Below are 14,696 nucleotides of genomic sequence, written 5' to 3' on the forward strand. Positions count from 1 at the left end.
ATCTGTACAGAGGATTTAGAGGATTTGTGAGACCTTGAACTGTTAAAGAAGCAGCTGAATGGCACAGAATGATTTAACTGTTGAGTTCTTCTGCTTCAAGAACGCCTGATACAGTCGCCTACAATCCATCACGTGTTATAACGCAACAGGAGTTGCATCATTTTCAGGACCTTTTGCCCACCTGAGGCATCTTTTAAAGGTGCACTATGTAGTTTTGGAGAGGACATTTTAACCAGAAGAGAAAGATCTTCATTGAGTTTGCATTATTAGCCCCTTAATATTGTATTAAACTTCTGACTTTGAATTTCTCCTCTAAAATTACTTCAGTGTTTCATATACATTTTTGTGCACTTAAAAAACCTTGCAAGTTAAAAAGGCCAAACTCCAACAGAAGCTCCTCCCTCCCACAGAAAACGCTGCTCCTGAAACTCCTCGTCAGAAGCCCTGCCTGTAATTCTGTGACTTCATGACATCACACTATGTAACCATGTCACATATTTGCATGATGTATGCCTAGCAGCTAATAACTGTACTGGGTCAGGCATGTGTGAGCTGACCAGTCGATAAGACTAGGTATTTGGGGGAGGGGCTTAAAGACTCAGGAGCTAAAACAGCGCATTTCAAACTGAGGGGGACCACAGTGCTCGACAGCATGAGAAAACGGAGGTGTTTTGGGGGCATTAAACCAAGAAAACCTGTTCTAGGAATGACTCAAAATAAAATTATAAACCTGAAAATGATCACGTCTCCTTTCCAGCTCACTAGGCTGCAATTCATGACAACCCTATATCAAGCATGATCACGGGAAGCCAAGCCCCTCATCACTAAGTGCATAATCACTGACATTTCATTGAAAGTCTGAATTCGGCTCCTACCAAATGTATGTTTTTTGAGGCTAACCTCTCTCAGCCTTTATTGCTCCTGTTCTCTCTCTCTCTATTTCTCTCACACTCACACACACACGCACACACACATAAAGCAGCAGTGAAGCAGAAGAGGAAAAGCATTGACCCTCCCCCTTTCGATTAATGTTTTCTTCTCCCCAAACTCCTCTTCTCTCAGGTAGGAGGCATCCACCACTCTGTTGCCTGAAGAATACACACACACTTACACACACAAACACACACACATACACACACACACACACACACACACACACACACACATGTTGTCAGAGAAATAATTTGCATAAATGCAGGGGTTGTCAGAATAGGACTCATCATTTACCTGAATGGTGCTTAATTGCGCCTCACTGGGGCATGTAATCCCAATCGCCTCATTGTTACAAGCTGAAAGGCACAATATCCCAAACCGTGCAGGGCTCTGTCCTTTCTGCCTCTAAACTGATTCTCCACTATCGCCCACGAGTTCCTCCACAACGCAAACAAGCAAGCACTTGTTCATTCAGCAAATTGAAACACACTCGTTACTTGCCAGAGTCAGATTTTTTTTCTTTTTCTTCTTCTTCTTCTTCTCGCTCTGAGCTGAGAGATGTGGCAGCGAGCGAGCGAGCTTCTCTGAACGTCAGAGAGCCCATCAATAATGCACACACAGCTTGTTATAGCTCAAACTCACTCTGCTCCGATGGCTCACAAACCCTAAGACCCAGCATCAAACAGTGTCAGTGTGTGTGTGTGTGTGTGTGTGTGTGTGTGTGTGTGTGTGTGTGTGTGTGTGTGTGTGTGTGTGTGCGCGCGTGCCTGTGTGTGTGTGTGTGTGTGAAAGTGTATGTGTGTGTGCATGCGTGTGTGCGCACATGCCAGCACTTGAGGTTATGTCTGACAGGCGCAAAGGCGTTGAAAGCATTGACTTTAAACCCTTTCCTAATGGTAAAGGGAGTGACTGTTTATTCTCAGTGAGAAAGCCCTGCAGGAGGAGGGCAGATTCATTTTCCTGGAGTACTGTGAGAAGAGGAAATACCCTTGAACTGAATAATACAAGAATGGAAGATTGAGGTCAGGAACACGAGCACATGTGTGAATGGGATGTAAACCTTTAAATTTTTTACACCCTGTACTTGTAGAAGAATGCAGGGGAGGAAGGAGAGAGCCTTTCACTGCTGATGCTGAAGGCAGCCAATGGGAACAGTGGGCACAGCGTGGGCTCCAATATGGAAGAGACATCTTACACTAACATACTGCATGTGTCTGACATACATAAGCATCATTGTGCATGTGCAGAATATCCACAAAGACAGACGAGCCAGCCTCAAGCAGGCCCTCAGAGCCGTAGATCGTTAAATAATGTGACATGTGTCTTTTGATATTTGAGGAGAATCGATGTAAAACGCCTGCATGCATGGATTAATGTGGACTTCTGACACCTCCAGGTCTCGTGAGTGACTGGAGTGATGGCACAGGTCGGTAACGCCTGCAGCGAGAGCCGTCTCTCAACTTTTTTTTTTTTTTCTCACACCACTGCGCGTAAAAGGCTGGATAAGTTCCTTCAAGTAAATCAAAACCGCGCTGACACTGTCCCCACCCAAAACCTGCAGCTATCACGCGTTTTACCAGAGCACAGGATAAGTTGTGTCGGAACATTTCTAATTGAACCTCACACGAAGGGTGGGGCGCGGGCACAACTTTTCCGCCGGCTTCACACCGAACTTTTCCGTCGCGCTCTCGCCTCTCCCGCGCGGACGCCTCGACTCACCTGCAGGAGACGGTGATCTCGACTTTGGTGGCGGGGATGTTGCCGGTGATCGGGTCGAAGTCGTACACCGATGACATGTCCTCCAGCTTGTCCATAACGTCTCCCTCCATCATCTCCATCACCGCCAGATCTCTGGGAGGCTCGGGTCTGATCCGGGAGCCGCTCAGCCTGGCCCTGACGGAGCGCGTCGAGTCTCCGGCGGTGACTCCGGAGACCAGATCGGAGACCAGGCGGCCTCCGGTCCCACCGGGTGAGGCAGCCACTTCACAAATGTTGGCGCTGGAGAGGAGGGAGGAGAAGGGGCGTGGGGGGAGGAGGAGGAGGAGGAGAGGGTGCTGAGTGAGTGGAGACCAGGAAAAAAAAAAAGGCGCACTTTGGTTCAACTGTCCATGCAGCGTGAATGAAATCAAAAACAAAACCAAAATGTGTTCGGAGAGTAGATGACTGCTGCGCCCTCACCGCCCGCATGGAGAGCTGGACTCCTCTCTGCGCTTTGTCTTCAGTCTGCGCGCACGGCGGAGGAGCGCGTGAGGAGGAAAAGGCAGATACACTGAAACACACCCATCCTCCTCCTCCCACACGAATTACACTCCAGTACCAGCAAACCCTGCCCATGCCCCGGTGCTGCTGCTGCTGCTGCTGTCAACCTGCAACAGCCTCCGCGCTGCCCACTGAGAGCGCGCGCGAGCGGCCGTCGTGGTAATTTAATTATGGCACTGATGGTATTTAATATTTATGACGCTATCTGAGGTGTGGAAGAATGAATGTAGCGTGAACGTCCCTCAAACCCATTAAAATACGGATCAGTTTGTCAGGGCAGACAGTTCGTGAGCTCCTGCTGTGCGAGGCACATGGCGCTCGGAAGTGTTTCCAAACATGACGGTCCGGACCCTCTGATGGGTTTCCGGGTTTGCCTAAGGGGTCTGGAGATGATCAGCCAGCTCCGTCGCCGGAATAAATGCTGCACAAGTGTGTGTGTGTGTGTGTGTGTGTGTGTGTGTGTGTGTGTGTGTGTGTGTGTGTGTGTGTGTGTGTGTGTGTTTTGTTTGTTTGTTTGTTTTTGTTTTTTCTGCAAGACCACAGATGAGTTCAGGTGTACAAGAGATTCAGTTTGTCCTATTTCACGATTAAGCTAGCTTTTATTTTTTTTGATTAGTCAACTAATCTAACGATTCATTTTCAGTCGCCAATTATTTCACATGACTATTTTTGCTATTTGCTGCTCCTCTGTGCTCGGGCTCCTGTTGCTGCTTGCGCTGCCATTGCTGTTGATTGACTTCTTCTTCTTCCGTTTTAAATTATGGAGTCTACAGCAATTAGCGACTAGCGCTCTGGTGCATTACTGCCACCACTGGACTGGAGTGGGACAAGAGTTAATCTAGTAGCCTTGTTGTTTGCATTTCTAAAACAAATGGACAAATGGACTCTGTTGATTTTGTTCCAGTAACTTTTCTCAACATACTCTTCTCTTTTCTCAACATACTTCTCTTCAGATTGTATGCTAGTGTCTTGTCCGAATGGTACAGTTATTTCCCTACGAAGGGTTGATATTCTCAGCCTCCGCGGGTCCCACCACACTGCTAGTGGCAGTTTGTACAAATGTCAGTATGATACACAGTCTTTTGCCACATCAGACTTGGACATATCTGAGGATTGCAGAAACATTAACTGTCAACGTGATATCTTGGAAACTATAAACACAGAAGGAAGAAATACATTGCTTCAGTTTTTTATTAGATCATTTCTCCTCACGAGCCTGCAAAATAATATGCAAATAAATCAGCCTGACAGGAAGCCAATCACTTGAAACACTCTCAACGTATATGACAAGGGCTCTCAACCAGACGCAACTTCTTCTTTTTTTTTTTTTTTTCAATAGGTCACGGGAAAAAGGAGGAGCTGCTGCAGAGCCACTTTGGAGGAGAAAGGAAAAAAAGAAAAGAAAAAAAAAATCAGCACCACAGCAAAGGACAGCTCCCAGAACAAACCATCCAGCTCCATAATGGTGAAACCCAGCAGATGGAAAACGTCTTGAGCCTGTAATGCTGAGTAGTAACTTCACAGTCAACTGTACACGTTCAGTCCAAATGAGGAAATGACGAGAAAGTTCCCACTGTCAGTCTTAAGAAATGCAGTCACCAATTAAAACGTGTTCTTGCCGGCTGACCAAAAAAAAAAAAAATAACGTATTAATTGCAGGAAGGGAATTACATAGAGTTTTAATGGCCGCCATCCATCATTAGCCTGTTGTACGCAGCTAAGACCTGCACTGTAAACCACATTGTAATGAATATGCTAAACTGGTGCAGCCGCCTGCCAAGAAAGTGATGGGATTGTCATTTTTGGGGTAACAGTTTCCAAATGCAGTGCTCTGTGTGTGTGTGTGTGTGTGTGTGTGTGTGTGTGTGTGTGTGCTATATCTTCTCTCCACTGCCTCACTTTTTATCTCACTCCCTCTGACGCCCCACATCTCTCTGTGTCTCTTTTATCATGCATAAACAACACACACGCTCTATATATGAAATGCACGTAAGCACTAGTAGTCATGAATAAACAAAACGACCAGCTGTTTCCCCACAGACTGTTGGACGCATCATGAAGCAAATCACTTCCGACCAACTTGGAAAAGAACTACAGTTTTTGGTCAGTGTGGAAACAGAGACGTCAGATTTTTTTTTTCCGGCATGACTGTACCCTCTCCGTCCTCTCTTTCACTGCCTCTCCCTCACACACCAACACACTCATTTTTCCTCCTCTCATAAATGGGTGCAGAAGCACACAGCTCTTTCCTCCATAGAGCACCTAGCGTCTGGATTCTGGAAATCAATTTATACCGGCACAGGACACGTCTGCCCACACAGCCCTCCAGCTCAGGATCAGGCACGCACACACACACACACACACACACACACACACACACACACACACACACACACACACACACACACACACACAAACACACACACACACAATCATTTGATCGTGCGCAGCAATGTGGACATATAAAAACAAATTACTTGTTCATACGTTACTGAGCGGCCCATAAACAGAGATAAAGAGGCACACACATCTACAAACACACCCCTTTTTTCTCTCCACGGATGATTCATGTATTTTAAGGGTTTGCTGTTTAGTGTGGGTGAGCACATTTTTGCAGATGTTCCAAGGAGTGGGTTGGCAGGAGCGGGGCCAGAGGACTAATATAAAAAAAGCAAGGGGAACAAAAGGGGGGAGGGAGGAAGCAAACCTTCATAACAACTGCTTCCCCTTGAATAGTAATAACCTAATGCACACAAACCAGGAATCAAATGAATTGTAGCTCATCATTTATGTTGTGGCTTCCAGCACCCCTCCTACAATCAGATCAGTTCTGTAACAAACAGCACTCCAATCAACAGTTGACTCAGAATAATTATCACAGAAAATGTAACACTCCGGGAAACTTGCTGCATCGACTGTGAGGCAACAAAGGCTGGTTTGGATATTTTCACGTTTTCAGTCTGGCAGCATGCTTCCTGCAGACTATTCCATAGTTTTCTGTCACAAGTTTTTAATCTTTCGGACTTTAATAACCGACGGTTCTGAAGAAACAAAGAATCATTTCCTATACATCTCAAGGTGTTGAGTGACTGATAAAACATGGGACATCTCCTTTAAATGCTATTCATTGCCATCCAATTGGACCAGGAGGTGGTCAGCACTTTGTACTGCCAGTCACATTAATAACACTATGGTTCATTCAAATGTCCCTTTTCCTCCTTCTCTGTCCTGTTCTTGCGGCTCCCTGCAGTTTCCCTAAGCACTAATTACTGTGTTTATGCTTACTTGCGTCACGCTGTCCAAAAATACCGCCTTTCTGCAAGCAATTATGCAAAAACAGACAAATGCCCTGTCAAACAAGCAAAGCTCTTTACAACAAAAATACGTGATTGTCTTTCACCGCAACCTGGAAAATAAAGGCATCTGTTTACTCCTCCAATCTCATTCATTGATTGTTTTATTCCAAAAGGGAACGTAATCCACTAATTAATACATTCTGGGTGTCGAACCTTATGACTTGATCCTAAACACAGGAAAGTGGTCAGCACATACCCAGTAATCTGGGAATTGGTTGGTATTTTCGGCCTGTGACGCACACTTTTAAACGCAGTCTTCTTCAAATTTGTCATCAGCTAAGTATGTCTTTGTCAAAAGCTAATATTGTGCCTGCTGGTGGAGGTAATGAAAAAGAACAGCAGTCGATGGTTAGCGCAGTTTTCTCTTGATAGACAGTATGCCTTCTGCTGTGTGGGAAATTGTGTCGAATTTCATTTCCTGGAGAAATAATCCCCCACAACACAATCATTTTTTTCATTTCTGGGGCCCATTTTGGTGGAGAAATGTTCTTGTTCTCGTGTGTTACTGGCCAAATGAAGATAATATGATTTCAAACTGAGGTTTTTCCAGAGCACCAAAAAATACATTGCAATACTTCACTACCTGCCCTTCAAAAAGAGGGAGAATGTATTCATGAATGAACCTGGAGAAAGATAGATCACAGTGGGGGGAAAGATTTGTTTCACCGAAAAAACGTTACCTCAAACCACAATGCACTGCAGCCTAAACAACTGTAATGATGTATTTTAAATGAGAGGCTCAAGAACTTTTTCTCAAGTTGGAAAGCTCTGATGCTGCTTCATGCTTCAAGATCAAATAAGGTAAAATATTCAGCTGGTGTTTTAGGAGTTTCCTGCAAAATGTAAGAACTTGCGAACTGAAAATGTCAGTTTGAAACAAGGGGAATACATCAATGAAAGACATGTAGAGTTTTAATATTGTGCAGCATGCAGCAGACTTCTCCCTAAACTTTATCACTCCCGGTGCACATGCTACAAGGCTTTTTCTATTAATCATATCCAGTCTTACACTTGAATAATAATTCAGCTAAAAGCAGCACATCTGCAGTGTCCTTTTTTGCATAAAGACTTTTGGAATACAAAACAGTAGATGAACTGAGACAGATTTTTAAATATGGAAACACTGGAGAAATTTGTTAGATATGAACTTAAATTTTTTTTTTTTTTTTTTTTTTTTTGAAAGACCAACCACCAAAGATTATTATGTATTTTGTTATTAAAATGTCTAGTCAGTATGCTAACCAGCTCGCACCAGCCTTTTCCACAGCAAACTGAGTCATATGCTAAGTAGCTAATGGTAGCTAGCTACAGCCAAGGGTTGCTAGCAGAGAGCAGCAGTCGTTGGTTACTCTGGTGACATGCTACCCCCCGTGATTTTTTCCGCTACCTTTGAATGTTGGTCATATTCTACATTCAAAACAAAACAATTTAACCTTAAAATAAGCTGCGAAATCATTTTCATTGTACACTTACTTGTAATAGGGAGAATGGTACATCTGCCTCTCCCGCTGTGCACCCTGAATGGCTGTTTGCACTTGGCTGTTGTGACTTAGGTGGGCGGATGGAGTCTCCTGTGATAGTTCTTTATGGCACTTTGTCACTCGCCACCAGCTATGTTTGTGGAATTGGATCACACTCATGGAGAAATTACATTCTGGCTTTCAATCTGATGTCCTCCGGATGCTCTGCAGCAACACCTCTGTGATTTCCCGTGGTTTCCTGAAGGCCAAGAAACTGCTAACTGCTAATTGCTGGTGTGTTGGCGGGGAGCAGGACTGGAACGGGCACAAGAACTGAAGCAAGGTGAGCAGGCAACAGGACCGGGCTCAGCGGCCTCTACGGACAGAGACGAATAGACCAAAGAGGATTCCAGTAGAGGGAGCTAGGAAGATAAAATGAGGGATTGGTTGAGCAAGAGGCCAGAGACAGTAGAACTGCAGCGAAATGAGAGGGAGCATGACAGATGCCAAGCTGGCCTTCTTGCTGCTCTAATAATAGCTGGTTTGCTATATCTTGTGTTGCTGCTCTTGTTTGAAGTCTGACTGCGTGGGAAAAGATGCCAACTTGTTAGTTTGTGATCATAACAAAAGTGATCATCAAAAATTCTCATGCACTGAACAGCTGTCCATGTTTACCACAGTGCTGTGCGAGTGAATCGCAGTCCAAAATTAAAGGGTGACCAAATCCCAACAAATACCAATTCTTACATAATGCTGCTTTAAAGAGTCTCTTATTATGACATTTATGCCCATTTGGTGCAGCTTAAGCGCACACTAGTGAGCTCTTATTTATATAGAGAGGTAGGGGGGGTTTGATAAACCCCAGTTCAAAAGGGCCACATGTTCCCCCCCAGAGAGTAATCCTGCTCTGCGTCCCAGTGGTTTAATCTGGAATCAAACCCCACCTGAGGTGGCAAACGTCACATGGAACCCTTCAATGAATGACTGCTCTGAGATCGACAAACCAACAGACAGAGGGACCCATAGACAGGCGCACACAATCACATCCATGCAGTAGTTACGGGAGGCTGCAGCAGCCTAGGTGGCTGATTGACTGGCTAACGGCCCAGCGCTCCCTCAGGCTGCAGCAGCAGCGGGGATTCAAAGAACTGGTCGGCGGATTAGAGCTGCGAACCAACATTAATAAAAAAAAATAACTACACTTTTTCTTAGCAGGTCCACATTCGCAAACACTTAAACTCATTATGAACTTCTTACGCTCGCTGCTAATGGCTATTCACTTGCTGATGAATTGTCACTCATCCAAAAGTTTTAATGGTACAGTTGTTTATTTGCTGTGGGCAAAGTTCACTGCTGAGTCCTTTGGGGAAGCTGCCTGGCCTCTTTATTTTTAACAACGTAGCATATGTTCAGAAGGTTCAGCTCTTAGCTAATAAGTGCATGTCGTGGCTGAGTTTAAACGCTGCGAATGAAGTGAAAGTGATGACAGACTGGGTTGCAAAGCAAGAACACCCTGCAGGCAAAGTTTCCACCAGGGACTCAGAAAATCTAGAGAGAGCACTCAGCTCACAGGCTGCTTAAAGCAACAATATGTAACTTTCTGGAGAAAGACGGCTGATTGTTGAGTGTCATCCCGAGGTTGTCAGATACTGACGCCTTGGTTTGCTGGCCTGGGACTGCCGCCAGTTAGCTCAGAGAAAGGGGAAGTGTTGTTTAGACTACTAGCACAAAGGACATCGTCATCATGCCAACTTCATAATATGTCTTCGCAACACAATCCATACATGTGATAATATGAGAGCTCTTATTCACATTCTGATGACATTCAACTACATTTTTCAAATAATGCTCCTTTAAAGGGCCACGCCTTTGATCAGCTAAATGAGACCGATTGCTAAAATAATACTTTGTAGGCTCGTGGGCTGCAAATTTTGGTCAACAGCTAATTAGCGTAGCTAGTTATGTTCTGTCCAAAGTTTAAAGAATCCACCAATAAGCACCTCACATTTCTAGCAATGGCTAGATAGCTAGCTCACAATAGCTGGTTCATTCAGTTAAGGGAAAAAAAAAACATGTATTATTACCTCATTAATACTGTAAATATTGAAGATCTGAGATTGAAATTCTTTCCATTAAAGAGTTACATGAAACTTTGCCTTGCCTGGACTCGTATGACTTTCTGGCTTATCAAAAATAAATTCCAGAATGCAATTAAGATACTACGCATGCAGATGTATGCATAAAAAACACCAGGTTATCTTTACACATCAATTTTTCACTGAATGCAGTTCCTGCAGGTAACTGGATAAACAAGCTGCTAATTACTAATGAGCACGTGAACATTTAGCAGCACCCGGCTAGCTGTTGCCTTCTGTTTACAGTCTCGAAGATGAGCTCAGTGAACCATCTCCTGAGTCTGTATGACGCTTGTATTGATCATCTTATCTAACTCTCTGCAAGATAGTCAATAAGTGTGATTGTTATTTATTTATTTGGGCTAGTGTACTGTTTTATCCTCTAAGTAATGCTGCAATCTCTCATCTGTAATGTCTCAGGAAGATTGAGAATATTTCTCCATCTCATGAGTTTAAAGGTACTTGTTTCATCTCACAAAACACAAAGCGTGCATAAGTGCAAAACAAAGAGCACATTCTCCATATGAGAAAGTCTGTGGATGTAAAGTTCAGGTTTTTTTACGACTTAATACATTTATGGCTTGTTATTCAGTTCCCTCAAGCTAACTCCCTCTGAAACATTAAGGTCTCTTTGACCTTCTCCTAAGAACAGTTCCACTGAGTGGGTTTTGTGTGATACACATGAAAGAATAGTATAATTGGTTTTGTGAGTATTCAAAAGGTGTCTTTTATAAGTGCAGTTATTAAAAGCAAAACAGCAGATTGCGTTAGAAGCTAACAACCGTCAAGTGTCCTGATAAGGAGGAGGTGGATAATGTTTGACAGGACTGTTGACGGATCAAAGGTCCAAGTCTGTTTTCCTGTCAGATCCACCTTCAGTCTTCACAGGGATTTCCGTCTTGGAGTGAGTGCAAATCAGCTCTAGGTGAGTGTGTCTCCGAAAATACTCCCATCTACACTTCACTGGATCTTACAAACTACTTTCCAACACATCTGCACATGTTAAATCCAAAGGCTTTCCAGTGTGAGGGAGCGTCCTGGTCTCAAGCAACATGGTGGAGTTGGCCTTCTACCCGGCGGTGGCACTGATGTATTTTTTTGGAGTGATGAAAGCCACACAGGACGATCGCGTGGAGCTGGACGACCGGGCATCCATCAACGTGTTCTGTCTGTTTGTGTTGGCACAGCCGCTGTGTCTGGTGATAGGAGGATACACAGGCATGGCTACATACCTCCTCACAGCCCTGATCTCCTACAACTTCCTGCCGTGGAGGCAACAGCCTGCGAAGGGAAAAGAGTCAAAGAAGAAAAAAAAATGATAACAAGGAGCGTATACTGGAGCTGTGGGGCTGAAGAGACAGTCTGTTCAAACAGGTTGTTAAAGAAAATAAATGTATGTGTTGCTGATTCAACCTGTTCCCACACAAGTGTTTTTCAGCTGCAGATGTAAACATCTGTGGACAAATACAGCACAATATCCAGCAGAGAAGGTGACCCATTTTACACTTCCTGATGGTTTGTTTCTGACAAATACGAACGGATGATCTGCAGTTTCCATTACATATAATAACCATGATGGAGAAGAAGAAGAAGAAGAGAAAACAGGAGAGTATCTTTTTGGCCAGTAACAAGACTGTATTTCAACACATTCAAGATTGAAGCTGTTCTCTTTAACATGTCTTTGTTGTAACAGTGTAAAAACATGTCTTGACTTTGGGCAGGGGTCTGCACCTGATTATTTCTTTGCCGTGAGCAGTCTGTGCTGGTTCGGTGACAACTCTGTGGCAATGACAAGATCCAGGAAGAGAGGTGTAAGGTCTTAACTAGAGAGCTTCAGAGGTGTTGGCAGACAGACTTTGTTACCTACAGAATGAACAGAGTCAGGCTCACTAAATTAATCTAATCAGCTTTAGCAACACATTAACTTGACAAACATTAGCGTGCCATCAATCTTCTAGTTTAGTTCTTGGCAAGAGAGGGATTCATTTAATTTAAATTGATTGTTATTAGAATATTCCCCAAATCTTTGTGTTCCTTTAAGTGAGGAACTTGATGAGCAATCACAAGCCATAACAAATAACAGATCTTTTTCTTCCATTTCTGAATTGTGATTACATTCTGCATGCTAATATGACATCACATCGCACATCACATCTGGACCGACAGAGAGAACTGACTGCCTCCACAGTGCGTCACTGACTTTATAGATAAGTGTATATATTAATTCCATAAATCTTAATTTAAATCAAAAACAGCAGTTTGTACTTAATGTTTCAAATTGACCTACAGGAGCATCTGTGTAAGGTTTTAATGTGTGTTGTAAAAGTGTGTGCAGTACACAAACCAAAATCCGTAGAAAGTCCTTTCTCCTAAACATAATTAACACAATGGACGCCACCTGGATCAACATGAATGTGGCTGATCTTTGAATGAATGAAAACACAGACGCTTTCTCCACGTTCTCCCTGCCAATCTGCCCACAATAACATAATTATTACAAACATGCATTGTGTCTTTTTTTTAATTATCCAACAGTTTCATGAATGACTGGGTGTCCCTCTGCTGTGGCTAAATCTGGTAGTGCTGTGTGTGCACTGTGTAAAACCGGATTCAAAGAGAGAGTGCATAATGGGATTAGACCATGCTATTTAGCTGATAGGCCGAGGCTTTGTTGAGCGGTCGTGCAGATGCTCGCTGTGTGTTTCTGAGAAACAGTGGGGATTTTTTTTTTATGACTTCCCTCGGCATTAAAACCCTCTTTGAGTCCACGTTGTATGAAGTCGTGTTCCAGGCTGAATGTGTTGTCTTCCTCTAACATTGCTGTGTTTCGGTTCTTATTATTCTTACATCAATAATTACAATATAATTATTCTTATAACAAGTATGCGAGGTAAATAAGGTGATTATTTATTATGTCAAACATTTGCAATTAAGGTTATTTTTCCTGTTAGTTTTCCACATCAAGTTTGAAAGAGAAGGTGAAAATAAAAATCATAATGTTCTCCAAACATCTATAAGCTGAATGTCCACAGTGTTCTCAGTTCACCTTGCTCATCATCATGTCACTGCTGCCTTGTGCATCCAGCACGATGTAAAAATAGGAGTTTGAACGTCCAGTGCTCATTTATTGTGGGGTTTTGTTTGTTTTGTTTTGTTTTTTACAGCATCCTTCTCTCTCTCCATCCAGTCCTCTTGGCTGAACTACTTACCCTTGTCGGTTATTTATCCCTCTCAGTATTTCAGTGCACTCAGGTTTGTTTCCATGATGCCCCCATTATCACTGTTGGAGAGCTGTATTCACCAGTCGAGAGAAGAGCCTTCTACGCAGATAAAGATGGGATCTCAAATTGTTACAAGACAGTTTCTGTCCTTGTGTCATTGCCATTACATGAATGTGATTATACAAGTTTAAGGAAATGACTAAAGCAACATATGTTGAACCGATGTGAAGAGAAGTGAGTAACCTTGCCTGCCTCCCTGTTAATAAGACGCATTGTACTTCATAATGATTGAAAGTAAATGCTTTGCTCGTACCCAACTGCTGTGGCCAATTACCTGCACTTGTTACACAAGCTGTGACTGAATCAAAACACAATGGACTGTTAAGTAATTAACTAACAATTACAAACAAGGTTATGTAGTTTGTAGACCCATATCCCTAGATATTTTTTTAGCCACTTGGTGGCAGCGGAAACATTTAAACGCTACACAAATGTTTGATAGATTATCACTTGTAAAGCTGATGGTGAATGTTTATTAACACACTGTACAGATAGCATTGGAGCAGCATTAGCATTCATTTGGAGTTGGTTTTGTGTCCACCTGAAAAATTCAAGCCCAATAATCAGAGATTATTATGTTATGTAGCACTGTTTTGCAGTACTGAGCCGATTGCTAACTGTCAGATGATTGGTGCTGGGAGCTAGCATACAGTGGGTTAATCTGAGCTTCAGCACTGGAGCGCTCCGCAGATTTGTTGGCAAATGATTGTCTTTTTTCTGACAGGATATAGGCCTTTTCATTAATATTCAGCCTGCTAACATCCTCACACTAACAGCTGTTCAGCAGGTACTTTTACCATGTTCACCATCTTAATTTATCATATTAGCATGCCAACATTTGTCGATTAAAGAGGCTCTTTGTAACAATTTGTAAGCATTTACTCGTATTTATCACTTAGTTATTGGCCATACGTCAGCAGCTTGTAACACAAGTCCTTCACCATCTCTCTCAGTTGTCTATACAATCCTGTGGACAATTTGTCTAAGTTAGGGTCAGATTTTCTGAGACAGTCCAAACAATGTGACTTTATGGACATTCTGCAGCGCCTCGTCTCAGTACCTCTCTCCACACCACTAGCCGCTGGTTTCCAGCACAACACTGAACTTCCACAGAGTTCCTTTAACATGCAACATAGAGCCAAACTGCTTTGTAGCGTCAGTTTTGTTTGTATGTGGTCATAAACAAAAGTATTGGACAAACTGAATTGTTGGACCACCAAAGTTATAACAATTCAGCCTCTGGGGAGCGTGAATGTCCATGTGAAATCTCAT

At 43.2% G+C, this 14,696-nt stretch overlaps 1 protein-coding gene and 1 long non-coding RNA gene across 4 annotated transcripts in view; one reads left to right on the forward strand and one right to left on the reverse strand.

Moving 5' to 3' along the window:
• cpne5b (copine Vb) overlaps window positions 1-9,263 on the reverse strand; it is a 133,837-nt gene extending 124,574 nt beyond the window's left edge. Inside the window, exons 1-2 of one of the 3 annotated variants that reach the window (XM_037102452.1) lie at window positions 8,022-8,442; window positions 2,653-2,931 (exon numbers count right to left, since the gene is read on the reverse strand). In XM_037102452.1, the coding sequence (XP_036958347.1) occupies window positions 2,653-2,931; window positions 8,022-8,188 (446 nt within the window). In that variant the 5' untranslated portion in view covers window positions 8,189-8,442. Of the gene's footprint in view, window positions 1-2,652; window positions 2,932-3,111; window positions 3,443-8,021 lie in introns of those variants that run through there. The other 2 variants (XM_037102453.1, XM_037102455.1) reach the window with 2 other exon arrangements.
• Window positions 9,264-10,831: 1,568 nt separating this feature from the next.
• LOC119020911 lies at window positions 10,832-11,735 on the forward strand. Its single transcript, XR_005075442.1, has 2 exons — window positions 10,832-11,068; window positions 11,158-11,735. It is a non-coding gene; the product is annotated as an uncharacterized LOC119020911 (long non-coding RNA).
• The last annotated feature ends 2,961 nt before the right edge of the window (window positions 11,736-14,696 follow it).

Source organism: Acanthopagrus latus, chromosome 6 (assembly GCF_904848185.1).
Source record: "Acanthopagrus latus isolate v.2019 chromosome 6, fAcaLat1.1, whole genome shotgun sequence".
NCBI lineage: Eukaryota > Metazoa > Chordata > Actinopteri > Spariformes > Sparidae > Acanthopagrus > Acanthopagrus latus.